Source organism: Danio rerio, chromosome 8, assembly GCF_049306965.1.
Source record: "Danio rerio strain Tuebingen ecotype United States chromosome 8, GRCz12tu, whole genome shotgun sequence".
NCBI lineage: Eukaryota > Metazoa > Chordata > Actinopteri > Cypriniformes > Danionidae > Danio > Danio rerio.
In genome coordinates, this window is record NC_133183.1 from 43,482,929 (window position 1) to 43,498,591 (window position 15,663).

The 15,663-nt window shown below is 34.2% G+C and overlaps 1 protein-coding gene across 26 annotated transcripts in view; it reads left to right on the plus strand.

Moving 5' to 3' along the window:
* The first annotated feature begins 2,721 nt into the window (after positions 1 to 2,721).
* Positions 2,722 to 15,663, plus strand: part of magixb (MAGI family member, X-linked b) — a 179,161-nt gene continuing 166,219 nt past the window's right edge. For 16 of the 26 annotated variants that reach the window (XM_068223164.1, XM_068223165.1, XM_068223166.1 and 13 more), the window contains exon 1: positions 3,373 to 3,638. In XM_068223164.1, coding sequence (XP_068079265.1) covers positions 3,556 to 3,638 — 83 coding nt within the window. In that variant the 5' untranslated portion in view covers positions 3,373 to 3,555. Of the gene's footprint in view, positions 3,070 to 3,372; positions 3,639 to 15,663 lie in introns of those variants that run through there. The other 10 variants (XM_021478474.2, XM_073910911.1, XM_073910912.1 and 7 more) reach the window with 1 other exon arrangement.

The following is a 15,663-nucleotide window of genomic DNA, read 5'->3' on the forward strand; positions in this document are numbered from 1 at the left end:
TATAAAGAAAAATATATGTTTAATATATGTCATATATAGAAAAATATATGTCTAAACTTTTCAGCCTGTGAACTCCAAAAGTTTCGCGACCCCCATATTTCTTGGAGGTGGTTATAAATATACAAATTTTGCACAATTAAAAAGGGGCCTATATAAACATGATAGTATTGACAACACAAAAAAGTGCAACAGTTTAACAATAATATAATTTTATAGTCATTTATTAATTTTTTTAATTTAATATTAATCCCAGCTAATGAGACCAGTGGGAACAACATTTTCAGCACAAGTCTATCTTGGTTTAATTGTGGAGGCTGCCACTCAGAGATCATTCTCAATGTCCAGATGTTGCCTGTATTGATTTTTAATGTATTTGATTGCCATAAAGGTGTCCGAAATTATAACCTGGTGTTATAGAATCAATCTGCTGCAGCTGACACTATTACTGTGCTGTTGATCTAACATAAATACACCAATCCTATAAAAACAAAAATAATGGAAGGCTGATGGCTTTTCATTTGCACGTTGTTGTTTATGTAACTATTACCTACTACTTTTTATCTTCTGTGGCTTATGGATAAAATATGGTAATTCTCTTAGCTTAATAAAAATTAATTGACTTTTGGAAATCACCAAGGGACCTCCTGTCATTGTCCCACAACCCCCACTTTAGGGAACCACTGTGTTAAATATATGTTCACTCTAAGCTAGGAGAATGTTCCCAAAATGTTTTTATATCACTTTTACAATGTAGATAACCAAAGCAGATTAACATAGAAATTCTAGGAGTTTGAAATCGTGTCAGTCCAGTTTTTTAAGAGTTCAGTTTAGTTCAGTTCAGTGTGGTTTAATTTTCAGTGCTGAAAGTCCAAACACCTAGCAAGAGCAAAGCCGTTGATGCCCAGCTCCACAAGTCCCAAGTTGTCAAAATAAGTAAATAAATAAATAAAAAACTCCTTACAACATTCTGAGGTTGTTTTTTATGTTACCAAAAATATCTATATGGGATAATATTCCCAGAACATATTTATTTGATTCCCAAAAAGTAAACAAATGGGAGCCAAACTTGTTTGCTGTGAAGTAGCCTAAACATAGCCTACCTTGTTTTTATGCAATCAGACTGAGCCCTGCTGAAAATATAAACAAAAAAAACAATCTTAAACCAGACAAAGATTGCTGTCAGGTTCTTGCTGGTTTGCATTTCTCAACCTGACCAGCTGCCTTAAAGTGCATCTATAAACAGCAAACAGGTCAATATGCCGATGTAAAAAATATTATTGTAATGATAGTAAATACTAGCCTATAGTGTTTCTGAATCACACATATTGTATAGCTGAATTAATTTGTTATGGTAAGTTGCTGTGATAAAACAATTATGGTAACATAAATTACTAAATGTTGTGTACGTTTCTACAACTATAGAGTATATTATACTACATTACACCTCGTTATGTATTCCTGATGTAAAAACTAAACTCTACAGTATTTGTTACAAGTTATTAGTTCACCATAGTAAATAGGCTAGCCTAGTATTCTATAGCTTCATTAACAACTAAAAATTTCAATGCTATAATATACACTACCTAACAAAAGTATTGTCATCAATCCCAATTGTGTAAGCAACAAATAATAACTTGATGTCTAGTTGATCATTTGGAAAAATGGCAGAAGGTAGACTTTTCTGATGAATCATCTGTTCAACTGCATCCCGAATATCACAAACTCTGCAGAAGACCTACTGGAAAGATTCCAACAGAAATCAATCAAGTTTGGTAAAGGAAAAACTGTGGTTTGGAATTACATTTAGTATTGGGACGTGCAATCTATCTGCAGAGTGGATAGCAACATCAACAGCCTGAGGTATCAAGACATTTGTGCTGCCTATTACAAAAAATCTTCAGAAGGACAGCACTCCTTCTCATACTTCAGCCTCCACATTAAAGCTTTTGAAAGCAAAGAAAGTCAATGTGCTCCAGGATTGGCCAGCCCTGTCACCAGAAATAAAAATTATTAAGCATGTCTGGGATAAGATGGAGAAGGCATTGAAGATTAATTTAAATAATCTTAATGAACTCAGGGAGTCCAGCAAGAATGCTTTCTTTGCCATTCCAGAAGACTTTATTAATAAGTTAGTTGAGTCTTTGCAGAGATGTACGGATGCAGTCCTCCAAGCTCATGGGAGTCATACACAATATTAATTATTTTTCTACTGCACCATTTCTTTATATTCTACACTGTATTGTATTAAAAACTAGAATACTATAAAGTCTGACCATGCTGACCTAATTAAATAATAAAAAAAACAAGGCATATTTTAATGTACTAGAATAAGTGGTAGGCTTTTGCCCTTCATATAAGCCGCTTCAGATGCCAAATGATCAACTAGAAGTCAAGTTATTATTTGTTGTTTCTAAAATTTGAATTGGCGACAAACAATTTCTGTCCAGTTTATTAAAGTATAGTTAAAACACCTTAGTTGCTATAAATTAAATGCATTTTTTATACGGGTGACCAAATCTCAGTGGAAATCTTACACCAGTTTGTTCAGTAGCAGGAAAAGTGTGGCGAAAATGTAAATACACTTTCGCGGTTTTCTCCTCACTTCCTGTCCCAGCCCTCACGTTTCACCTGTCCGCATTAACAAAACCGGCAAACTACCTGGTTCGTTTACACAAGGGGCGGTTCTTCCCCTTATATCTTTCCCTCTCCATCTCCGCCTCCAATGTCGCTCCTTTACTCTTATTACAGTGCTCTTTTCTTATTGCCTGCGCCTAGGAATATTGGATCCGTGCGCTATAGATGCGACCTGGACCAGTGACAAGCATCTCTTCCCGCAGGATGCCTTCACGGACACCCGCGACACTCTCCTCACTGTCCTCCACCTCCTCCTCCTCCAGCAGCGCATGATCGATACTGTCGCCGTGTTCTGCTTATCGAGCGCTGCGAGATGCCCGACTCAGCATAACCCGCTGCAATGTAACCGATCAGCGCATTTATTCAGAAAGTCAAAACAATTACGCGGATTAAAATGCCCCAGGACGGGATGAAGAAAAGGCGATAAGTATGAAGGTAAGATTTGGGCTCTGCATTGATTTCTAACTGGACGTGTTGCTGTGTGAATATCACTCAGGATGCTGCTGATACCAGAAACAAAAATCCCAAAAAAAGCTATTCACTTTTTTTTAAGGGACATAAGTTGTCATTGGCTTAAAAAAGCCACAATCCAATGACAGGATCTGTTGTTTTAGAGTGTCCACCACAACGAAGTGCTACCGCGCTGTCCGATATGCGTTTTTTCAGCCAGTGTGTGTGTGTGTGTGTGTTTTTTTCTTTCTCCCAGATCATCACGGGTCCCGTTTCCAGCTCTCACACACACTGTCCACATACGCGTCTGGCGCGCGCATCTCATCTGCGTGCTCCCAGCGCTCGCTCTCGAAAACAGCCGTTTAAAGTCGCAGAAAGTTAGACATTTTAAAACATAAATACGGATAGTTAACATTTAGGGATATTTAGTGTAGGAATTTGACCGTTTTGGGTCAAACCTAGCCGTTATCAATGTATATAGACGCGTTTAAGCGGATGCTTTTTGAACGGATAAATTGTTTGAAAAGAATGTGTGTGTGTCAGCGGCAGTGCAGGTGAGTGTTTTCTGCTAAATATCCTTGTTTATGGATGTTTGGACTGTAAATGTGGGTGTGAGAGAGACATGAGGTAATATTTGTTGAGTTTGTTGTCAAATACAACTGTTATGTGCTACATATAGGCTACTTTTGATTCATATCTATCTATCTATCTATCTATCTATCTATCTATCTATCTATCTATCTATCTATCTATCTATCTATCTATCTATCTATCTATCTATCTATCTATCTATCTATATATGTCTAGTTTTAAATGTCAAATTGTCCTGTTAACATTGGTTCATTGACAAAACAATTTCCCAGTTTTCAGTTTTATTCATTTAATAATTAAGAGTTTCTTTGTTTATATAATATCAAATATAGATTTTTGAAAACAAAATGTTTAATAAAAATACACAACAGACCTGTAATATTGTTTTGTTATTTAAAAATGTATAGTACTTTATTATGCCCTAATTAGCCATTATTTGTGGTTTCATATTTATGTACAAGTAATTTGAGAGATTACTATATTCACTAACAGATTTTTTTTAAATATACATATAAAATTAGTTATGTACCACTTATAATTGAATACCACTTATATTTAATAAGCTTCATGGATATTAATATGAAATCTAACATACATAGGGTGAATATCTTTAACTTTGTTATATGATGATGATGATGATGATGATGATGATGATTAATTATTATTACTGCATACATGTAACACTTATTGTTGATGCTGTCAATTTGTTAGTTTGTGGCTTTTTTGAATGTGATGCAAACTGTCTTGCATGTCATCGACTCGGTTCTCATCTTTGCACTTCATCAAGTTTCTTCTCAGCTCTCAGAAAGCATGCATGCATAAATGTAATGATTATGCAATATAAAGTCACAGTGAGTTGTATGTGAGCGCTGTCTGAGGAAACCGGTCGATGCTGCGTTCATGAGGTGTGTGAGTGTGTATGTTTGGGTGTGTCCGTCCTCATCTGCTTCTGAAATAATGAATGTTATGACCCACACTTCACAACAGTGCATTGCTGTAGGCTCAGAGAGAAGTCAAGGTTATTGTATGAATCATTCATTACTAGGAGACACAGAAAGAGGGAAGAGAAGTCTGAAGAAAGCAACAATTACAATATTCCTCATCCCGAACCCATGAGAAACACTCACTTTACACTACAGCCTCTGTATGTGCGAGCATATGGTGACATACAAACATTATCCTCCTCTCACCTTCTCCGTTTCAGCTAAATTACCAATCCAACTCCTGGCCAATTACTTCTAATCTTCTTATTGAAGCTGTCTGAATGTTGCTTGCTTTGAGTTGATCTGATAGCTGAGCGTCTGCTAATGAGATGATTCTGATCCTCTGCACAGAGCATGTATTGTGTGTGTGCTTGTTAATTGGATGATGATATGCACAGTCCACACCTCACTTCATGCATATTCAAGGTGATGTGTTGAGGTGTGGTTGAAGGAGAGAGAGAGAGATGTGTGGATGCTGCAGTTTACCCTTCTCTGTAGGACAGCACTGCTAGATTATTCAGCTCTTTTTTTTTGAGCTCACTGTTTGCATTGCAATGCCATCACAATCTGCTAATCTGTTTCAGCTCATTCAGTGTCTGATGTCTAATGGGATCTGTGTCAGTCATATTGTTTGAGGAATTGAGAAGGTCGTTTACAAAAGAAGTGGCATCAGGGTTGAAATATTTAATGCTCGTCTAAAAAATGAACATTTTGTCATTCTATTCTAATCTTGATGTTGTTGGACATTTTCTTTTATGCAATTTAATATAAATATAGATATTTTTAGTGTATTCATGTTGCTCTTTTCTATATGCTTAAGTGTGCAGTAAACAAATGCTAATTTTTTATTATTATATTAATCTTATTTGTAATTATTTATTAATTTTAGTACTGGGCAAAGATTAATCAAATATTACAAAATAAAAGTTTGATTTGACATTATTTGTGTGTGTATTTATATATTTATTATGACAATCTGTATATGTGTGTATTTATATATTTATTATATGTGATATACACACAAAAATAAATAAATAAGTAAATAAATTCATTTTTTATATAGATATTTAAATTTATATCTAATTTGTATCATTCATTAATTTTCCTTTGGCTTAGCCTCTTATTTATCAGGGGTCACCACAGAGGAATGAACCGACAGCTATTCTAGCATATGTTTTACACAGCGGATACCCCTCCATCTGCAACCTAGTACTGGGAAACACCCATGCACTCTTACATTTACACACACTCACTCATATGGCCAGTTTAGTTTATTCAATTGACCTATAGCACATGTCTTTGGACTGTGGGGTAAACCGGAGCACCCAGAGGAAACCCACACCAACACTGGGAAAACATGCAAACTCTACACAGAAATCCCAACTGACCCAGCTGGTACTCAAACCATCGACTTTCTTGCTCTGAGGCGAAGCACTGAGCCACTGCGTTGCCAATTTGTATCATATTTTCTCAAATATATGCATGCATCTGTGTGTTTATATATACATAATCAATATACACAGAACACACACATATATTATGTCAAAATAAATTTTTATTTTTGATGCAATTAATCATGATTATTAAATTTATTTACTTATCTTACTAACTCATTCAAAGTCATTAAAAAAAGTAAAAAAAAAAAAAAATAAATAATAATAATAATTATATTTGAATTGGGTTATATAATTATATTTGTAAAATACTTGTAAAATATTTGCATTACATTTAAAGAATAACTTTTATCAAATCAATAAATAATTATATTAATAAAATTAAGTGTAAGTTTCCCAATACTTGGTTGCCTCTGGAAGAGCATCCGCTGTGTAAAACATATGCTGGACCAGTTGGCGGTTCATTCCACTGTGGCCACCTCTAAAATAGAGACTAAGCCAAAGGAAAATAAATGAATGAATTAAGGATAATTAAGATTTACATGTATTTAAAATTAAATATTTAAGTTTTATTGCATTTTAGAGTGTTTTTTTATTGAAATGCCTAATTTTAAATTTAAACTTTTTTTGTCTCTTAAATGTTATAAAATCCCTGTCAACCTCACAGAGTACATTTCTTAGTCAAGTGCTTTAAACAAGACATTTGAAAGATTTTTCCTTCTCTTTTTCATGAATATTTGATTTATTGATTTATTTATTGACGTATTTGACTTTTCCTTTTGTATCCTTGAAACTAATGGAAAGTCAATTGGGAGTCGATGATGACAGAAGGGTTTTTAAGGGGTCATGACCATTTTCATAATTCTAATCTTATAATTGTCACAAATGTCCATTTATCATCCCAACCAAACTATCTTCAAAAAAATTATTTAGACTATATATTACCTGCGTAATGCGCTTCAGACCATGTGCTTACGTTAATGAAATAGCACTCCTTTTCTTACTCAGGTTATTTGGAGCTTTATTAAAAATAAAATCAATTTGCTCTTTCATAACGTTAAATACTGTGACACAACACTGATAGAGACAAAATAATCTTTATAATCCATGACTGATTGCATCTATACTTAATGGATGATCTTACAACAGTTTTACTTGCTCACTTTCATTCACCCTATTCCCTGCTTTATCACAGGTCGCCACAGCAGAATGAATTGCCAATTACTCTGGCATATGTTTTACTGGCTTTTTCCCTACCTGCTGCAACCCAACATTGAGAGTACAACTTAAACATTTCACACACTATGGCCAATTTAGTTTAAAAACTGTTCAACCAACCCCTTAGCCATAATTCCACCCCGCAACAGTTCATATACCTTTTTAATTTAGAAGCTAAATCAAATGAAAATATAAGGGCTCATTCGTACATAATCCCCAGTGATGGTTATGTTTAGAGGCAGGTTTGGTGCAGGGACTATTTATGACTTAAAAGGCCCCGGCGCCAGTTGCAGCCAAAGACCCCCTCCCACCATTTGTCCTGTTCTTTCACTTAGCAGTGAATTTGCTGTATTGTAAAGTGAAAGTTAATGATAAGGAATATTCAAACTGTTCTCACCCATGGACACAAGCTGAAACGATTAAAGGTGTTATGAAAGTTTTTGACTTTTCTAAAGCATAAAAAATCTATAATATGTTTCTAAAACATCCTAATATGCCCAGAGACTCAGAGTGGTGGTACTGTCTCTGTAATAGTTTGACAGAGCGATTGGACCCCCCGATTCAACCTACATGCAGGAGTGAAGTGTGTTGTTGGATTGTGAATGGGAAGCAAGGAAATGGAGGGAGGGAGGCAGGCCCGGATTGGCCAATCGGGAGGACTGGGAGAGTTCCCGGTGGGCCGGTCCGTTGTTTTTGGCCGCGAGGGCCGGTGTTTCTAGCTGCTTGCACTTTCAGCAGTCGCACTTTTTTTTCATTTATTGATTTATTTGACCATAGCCTCAATCTTTTTATTCATTATTTTGCCGCAGCTCTGCTCTACTTATTTATTGTCTCGCAGCCCCATGAGCAAAATGCAGCCAGCAGGGTACTGATGATGTAACAGTCATTCCGGCCACACAAGTGTAACAGCGCCATTGTGGTCCAGTGGTCAGCACGTTACGTTACGACGTGTTCGATCCTCACCTGAGTAATTCTTTTTTTTTCATTTTTATTGTTAAGACATATAAAACTGTAAGGTTGTTGAACATTTGAAGTTCTAAAGCAGCTGTTTTCTTGAATAAGATGTGATAGTGTAATTAGAAACTGAATTGGAAATGACCTTATTTTAAAATAGTCAGTCGTGAACTGAGGTGGGCCGGCCTAATGCTTGAAACTCAAGGCCTGAAAAAGAGTCACACTCCGGCCCTGGAGGGAGGGTAGGTTCAAAGAACAAGAAGAACAGTGCTAGAGGGATAGTCTACCCTAAATAAGTTTAAGGGAATAGGTGATTGATTAAGGAGATAGAGTAAGGTGTGGTTCCAGCGCTGAACCTTTATTAACAAGTTAACTCCATGTTCTAGCAACAGGCTATGTGAGGAGATTTGTAGTGATAAGCAATTTGGCTGTTTGCACCAGACAAAACATGAATACAGCCATTCTGAAGCACAGAATATGTGCACTCACTGCACTCCAATCAAATGGTAAGATTTACAATCCAATTAATACATATTAAACCTGTTTAACATTATTAAATTTACATACACAGTTCTAAAGTTCAATTTCAAACATTTTATTTTTAAAATCTGAGGTCAACTATCTAGTAAGAAATGTCACCTAAGATGGCATTCAAACTCACATTATTCGCATTTAACACTGAATAAAGCACATGAGGTGTACCTGATGTGAGCATTGTCATAGTTTACTGTTGTTCAGCTGCAAGAAATTGAAACGGTTTCTAAAATATAAATTTCAGATGTTAGTTAACAAAACTCCTTTTAATATGCAACATAGTCCTTCTATCGTGTGCTGTTGCTTTTATTTAGAACCCCTTTAGGCTCGATAGTTTGGCACACTTCTGTTGATGCCATCTATCTGGCAACCTGCGCTTGCATGTTTTGAACAAGGCGTGCAATACCTAGTTCAACCACTAGGTGTTAAACTTACATACAGCACCTTTAACGATGTGATAATTGACAATGAATAACTATTACTGTGGCATTAGGTAAGCTGTCGTGGGAAGGATAAAATGGATAGTAATAGAGTTAACTTTTAGGGCACACACTCAATTAAATTATTCAGCTGCGTGTTCAAAATACATGCACTGTGAGTTTTTTGACAGAAGCAACCTAATAGTTGTGTCTGAACACAAATTGATTGTGTGGAACCCAGAATTTTTTAAAAGTAAACTTCATCTAAAAAATCATACATTTCAGTTCCCCTTACATAGTTCATATTTGTATGAATTAGCCACTTTTTGATTATTTTTAAATACATTTTATATATACAATAGTTATGTAGAGATAGAGATCGGGCTAGCACTATGTGAAGTGACATAAACTAATGTCTGCTGCTATTTCTGTCCTGAAGCACTTGTGCTACTTACTTCTGACAATAGGAGAAATGGATTTGGTTTGGTCACTTTCCCATGTGCATTGCTGACAGTATCTATAGCTTTTGTAGCAGGACGCTATATGGTTTCAGCATTAGCATTAAAAATAATTACATAAAATCATTTACATCTTTAACTTGGTGCTCAGCCAAACATCAAAGCATGCAAACATATTTGAAAAGGTGGCAACACCAAAAGCTCCATATCTAATGTATTCACTTAAAAAGGCTAGCTATGGCTATACAATTTTAACCATAGCATAGTAAAAGCATGAATACAGTAATAGTTTATTATTTACATGTGTTTTTAAGACATGTGACTAAGTATTTCATGAGAGTCTAGAGAATTTGAAAAGAAACTAAATTACTTTTGAGGAAGGTTAATTGAATTCAGTTATTTATATGATGAATACAGCACTATTTCACATTTGATTTTTAAATTTGTGTGTCTGAATACTTTGACTCCTCAGAAAAAGCACTGTTTAGCGTTTATCTTCCCTCCACTGCATTTGCCTACATGTAATTAGTTTATTATATATTTTATAAAGATGTAACTCCTCTACAGAATCATTTCAATCAGTCTAAAATTAGAAATTCTTTTTAAAAAGATCTATTCAAGTAATGTGGTAAAATTATTTTTTATATCCTATTATATAAATTACAGAAAAAGGCAGTATTGTAATGTAATTTTTCCTCAGTATCAGAACAGAATGTCATGTCTTGAGTAGACGTTGTGTCCGGATTATAAAGATGGCAATGCAACAACTTCAAATGCATAATTTTTGTCGCATGAACAATACTGTTTCTGTCTTATGTTTACTCACCTTGCATGCACAAACCAATGGGCTGTCTAAAGAGGGAATTATGTATTAGAAACTAATGATTTTCTGATGAGACTGTTTATGATGTCAAACTGAGACAAAATATGACATTATGGCAAAATTTGACATTTGCAACAAAATATGACATTAATTAAAACCTGTCTTTGGTAGGGATCAGGGCTGGACGATATGGCAAAAATACAATCTCCATAAACCTTTTCCATATTGAACGATAACAATATATATTTCGATATAAGTTGTTAATGCTTTCAGCTTTAAAAGAGTATCCCAACAATGACTGAAGCCACAAAGACTAGAGCTTCATTACATAATATTTTAAAGTAATGTTTATTAACAAAAACAGTTTACACACATTATTCAGATTTTTTAAAGAGATTTCGATTTTCTGTAATATACTTATGATATACAATATAAAATCTAATGTTCTGAAGAACTGTACCTGACAACATATATAGTACACAAACAAAAATATACTTATTGTATTTTCTAAAAAAAAATTACAGAAATATTTTAAATTTAATGTTTTGCTTTATAAAAAATGGTAAAAACACAAATTTGTGTGATTGGCTCTTAGATCAATATCAAGGTAAAAATGTTCATAGCTTATCATCATTATCGTATGGTGGCCGAGAGAGCTTAACGTGCTACAATTTAAGAAAACACATGCAATTACAAAATCGCCACCAAATTAAGAAAAGATCTTCATCTGTTTGACCCCACACATGCCACAAATCTTCACAGCGCAAACACATGTTTAAAAGATGCACTACATTTTCACACAATGCAAACAATTAATAAAACTTGCTGCAGTTTCCCACAGCACAAACATTTCACGAAAATGCACTGCATTTTCTCACAACACAGTGGAAATGATTCAAGGAGACCCTAAAACGTGATGGACTCGGCTATTTATGTTATGGTTTTTTTAGGTTAGTAAATACTAAAGACAAGGGAATCGGAATATTAAAATAAAAAAACAAAAAACCCACCTTTTAAAGATCACCTACAACTTCACTGAGTGATTGCCACGGCACAGCAGCGTCCATCACGTTTTTGGATACCCTTGAAACATTTCCGTTGTGTTTCATTCTCTTTGTGTTGTGAGAAAATGAAGCGCGTTTTATCAATGTTTATGTTGTGGGAAAATACCGTGCGCTTTTTAATGTGTATGTGTTGTGAAGATTTGCAGCATGTGCTGTCAAACAGATGAATATCTTTTCTTAATTTGCTGCCATTTTTTGTAAATGCATGCGTTTTCTTTAATTGCAGCATGTTAAGCTCCGTATTATTGACATAAATTTTATCGCGATTCGATATGATATCATTTATAGACCCAGCCTTGGTAGGGATGTAACAATTCACTGAACTCACAATTCAATTTCCTATTTTGATGATTTAATTATCACACAATTTTTTATTCGATTTTTGTTTTTATTTGTAGACATACAGTAAATGAAAATGTGTCCATTTATCAGGCCTTTGATGCATGTTTTTTGTAAAATTGATATAAAACAAAACTAAATTGAAATGTTAAAGTCTGCGTTAACTTAAAGTTGCTGAGACTTTTATTTCATGTTGTTTATGTACTTCCAACTGAAACAAATTATTGAGTAGGGGGTGGGACTTTCTTTTTGAGTTTCCCTTTCTTTCCACATTGCAAACTAATGGTAAGAGGTATACATGGTTAAGAATATTCTAAAGCCATCAAACTGACGTCAACAGAGAAAGATTTACACTCTAAATGCAGAAGCAAATTGACTTTGATTGAAGATTACCTAAGCAAACAGTTTTTGAGCAGATTAACAGATTAATTAATCACCTAAAGAATTACAATCTGTACATGCACAATAAACATTGTATATTTTGATTTCACACAGACCCCAAATTCAATTAGGTTTGTAAAAATAATAGAAATTTCATGATATAAACAAAGTAAGACTTTGCTTTCATTCCATTTTAAATAGAGGAAATTAAAGTCGAAGCATGAGAAGATTTTAATCTAAAATGGATTGTAATTTTAAAATTCAAAGAAAAAAGAGAAAGGTCTGACTTTAGTTTTGTAAAAACTATTGACCTGCTATGTGAAACATCTGAAAGATACACCAGATGAGCTGAACAAGATGCAAATGAAGTTAAATGAAATGTTAAAATACACAAAAAATATGACAAAACTTTCTAAAGACATTCAGTTTTCATTCATGCATGTGTCCATTTGTATAGTTATTATTTTTAAACACATCTAAATCGATTTACAACTGGCTTTCAATTTGTTATGTTCCAAGTGTTTGGCTTAATAAGTGAGTTCCAAAACTTATAGGCTGATTTTTAATAGTACAGTGACCTCCTATATGTCAGAATATCAAAGGAAATTTGATTTCTCAATTCATGTTTTCTTTAAGCACATTCAAATGATAGTACATGACCATGTCCAATTTCCCCTAAGGGCAAAAAGAATAGCAAAACTATCATAACACTCCAATCAATGAACTAAACTGTTTGAACACTTATATCTTGACCCGGGTCAGCGAAGCGCGGCACAGTTGAGATTGTACTGTTCTTTATGTTCCCTCCATTTAACCTAAGAGTCAATACCTGGACTGTAGTCCCTCTCTCGCTTCATTATCCCGGCCAAATGGACCTTGACATGTCTTTTGCTTGGGACAACACAAATATAAATCTGAACGGTGATGGATAGGTCCCCGTTATATGGATATTGATAGCAGGGTGGCCATAAGTGTGTCGCTATAAAATTGTTACAAGAAAACCGCACACAGCCTTGAGCCTTTGGCTGCACCGAGGCGGCGAGAGGCAGGACTGCAGGGATCAATATCAGCCTAGCAGAAGAGCGAGGGATGGAAGACATGTTTGAGGAGGGAGAGAAAGAGGGGCATAGGATTGAAGAACGGATGAGGAGGCGGGGTGAAAGGAAAGAAAAAGGCGGCTGGTGGGGGGAGAGAGAGAGAGAGAGAGAACACGGAAGGGAGCGATCGAGGGTCACCTTCAGAGATGGCATCTGATTCAGCACAATCTTTCCCACTCGGGTTACTGCACTGTGACCTAGCCGAGCATGCTGGGACTCTCTGAGGCCAAGTCTCTCTTTTTCAACTCTTTCTTTCTCTATTTCTCTCTTTTGACCTTTCATCAACAAACTCATTCCAGCCCTTATTTGTGTCCTTCTTGTAATTAAACATATGCTGATATTCAATAATCCAATATATATTGTGGTAATGGACATAATATTGATATTGTGGGCTCTTCAAGATACTGTTGATAGTTATTTATTACTAAAACTTTTAGATTGTTTTTGAAGAATATTCACATTGTATTAGCAGTGGTGTTCATAACAGCATCAAATGCTTAAAATCTTAAAAGTTCATTCTTTAACTATAGGCATGGACTGGTATAAGAATTTGATGGCATAATAACCTTGGTTTAAATGATCACTGTATCACAGTATTGTAATTACCAGGGCTTGCTCACCCACTTTCGCCATTTTCACTAGCCACATATTTGCTGTTTGGAAAATATATTTTGTTTGCACTTATTTGACTTTGGCATATGTCAGGAAAATGACAACAGCCAACAAAAATCTGAGTTTCCACTACAGTTTTCAGTCGCAATGTTGTGTCTGAATTATTGTTGGAGCCACAAAACCCATGTGATTTGTAGAATCACTGCTGTTTAACCATAACAAAGGGAAATCATTTGGATGTGTTTTTAAGGCCTGTGCACATTTCATAATTTTGAGTTTAAAACATTTGGGGGGAAAAATGATGGTGTTTGGAAGTGTAACAAATATTCATTTTAATAATTTATTTAAACATATACAGTTGAAATCAGAATTATCAGCCCCCCTTTGATTTTTTTTATTTAATAATTTTTTTTCTCAAATAATGTTTAACAGAGGAAGGACATTTTCACTGTATGTCTGATAATATTTTTTCTTCTGGAGAAAGCCGTATTTGTTTTATTAGTTTTTTTAATTTGTTAAAAGCATTTTAAGGTCAAAATTATTAGCCCCTTTAAGTTTTTTGATATTCCACTGAACAAACTATCGTTATACAATAACTTGACTAATTACCCTAACCTGCCTAGTTAACCTAATTAACCTAATCAAGCCTTTAAATGTCACTTTAAGCTGTATAGAAGTGTCTTGAAAAATATCTAGTCAAATATTATTTACTGTCATCATGGCAAAGATAAAATAAATAAGTTATTAGAAATAAGTTATTAAAACTATTATGTTTGTAAATGTGTTGAACAATTCTTCACTGTTGAACAGAAATTGGGAAAAAAAATAAACGGGGCTAACAATTTAGGGGGGTTAATAATTCTGATTCGAACTGTATTTAAACATATACTGACTCCCCTGCAAAAACAAACAAACATCAAATAGAACTATTTAAACCGTCTTGTGAAACTGTATTAATATCACAATATTTATCAAAGAAAACTAAATTTTGCAGTATCACATTTTTCCAATATCGCGCAGCCCTAATTCATGGTGTTTATAGTCAAAATGTTTTTTTTTTTAATTTAAATATCTCAGAAAAATATCTATTCCTTATTTTAGTTTGATCAATACATAATCATATTATTTCAAAAATTATTTTGATAAAATAGCATTTTGCAAGGCAAGTTAGTTATATCGTAAGAAATATTGTTATTGTAACAATCAACAACATCACAAATTTCCCAGTATTATGCAGCTTACTAAAAACTGCAAAAGCTAGTCTTACAGTAGGAAGTGTTCATTTTCTAAACTGATGTCTGATAAAGTGCTAAAATTGTTGTCGTAATCTGATTACAAGTCATAATAATTGTGTAAATGGAGTTTATAACTTCTAAAGTTCAGTTTTTTTATCTAATGTTAATAGCAACTGTAATAAATTGGCTTTTATTCACTGTCGATTTTAATCCATTGATTAACATATACTAATGAGACTTCAGTATAGCATATCACCTATTGTGCTTTATACTTATTGAGTTGAAACGTTTGATTAATCTGAATATGTGAAAACAATATATCAATACTGTGCATTATTTTGCTATTATAACTGTTAAAATATTTTTTGCAGCTGTTAATATCATTACAGTAACGTATATAGTGATTTGAAAGCAATTAATTGCACAAGAAAATCTGATAACGTCATAAGCTTATACTTCTTTGCTAAACTACTTCTA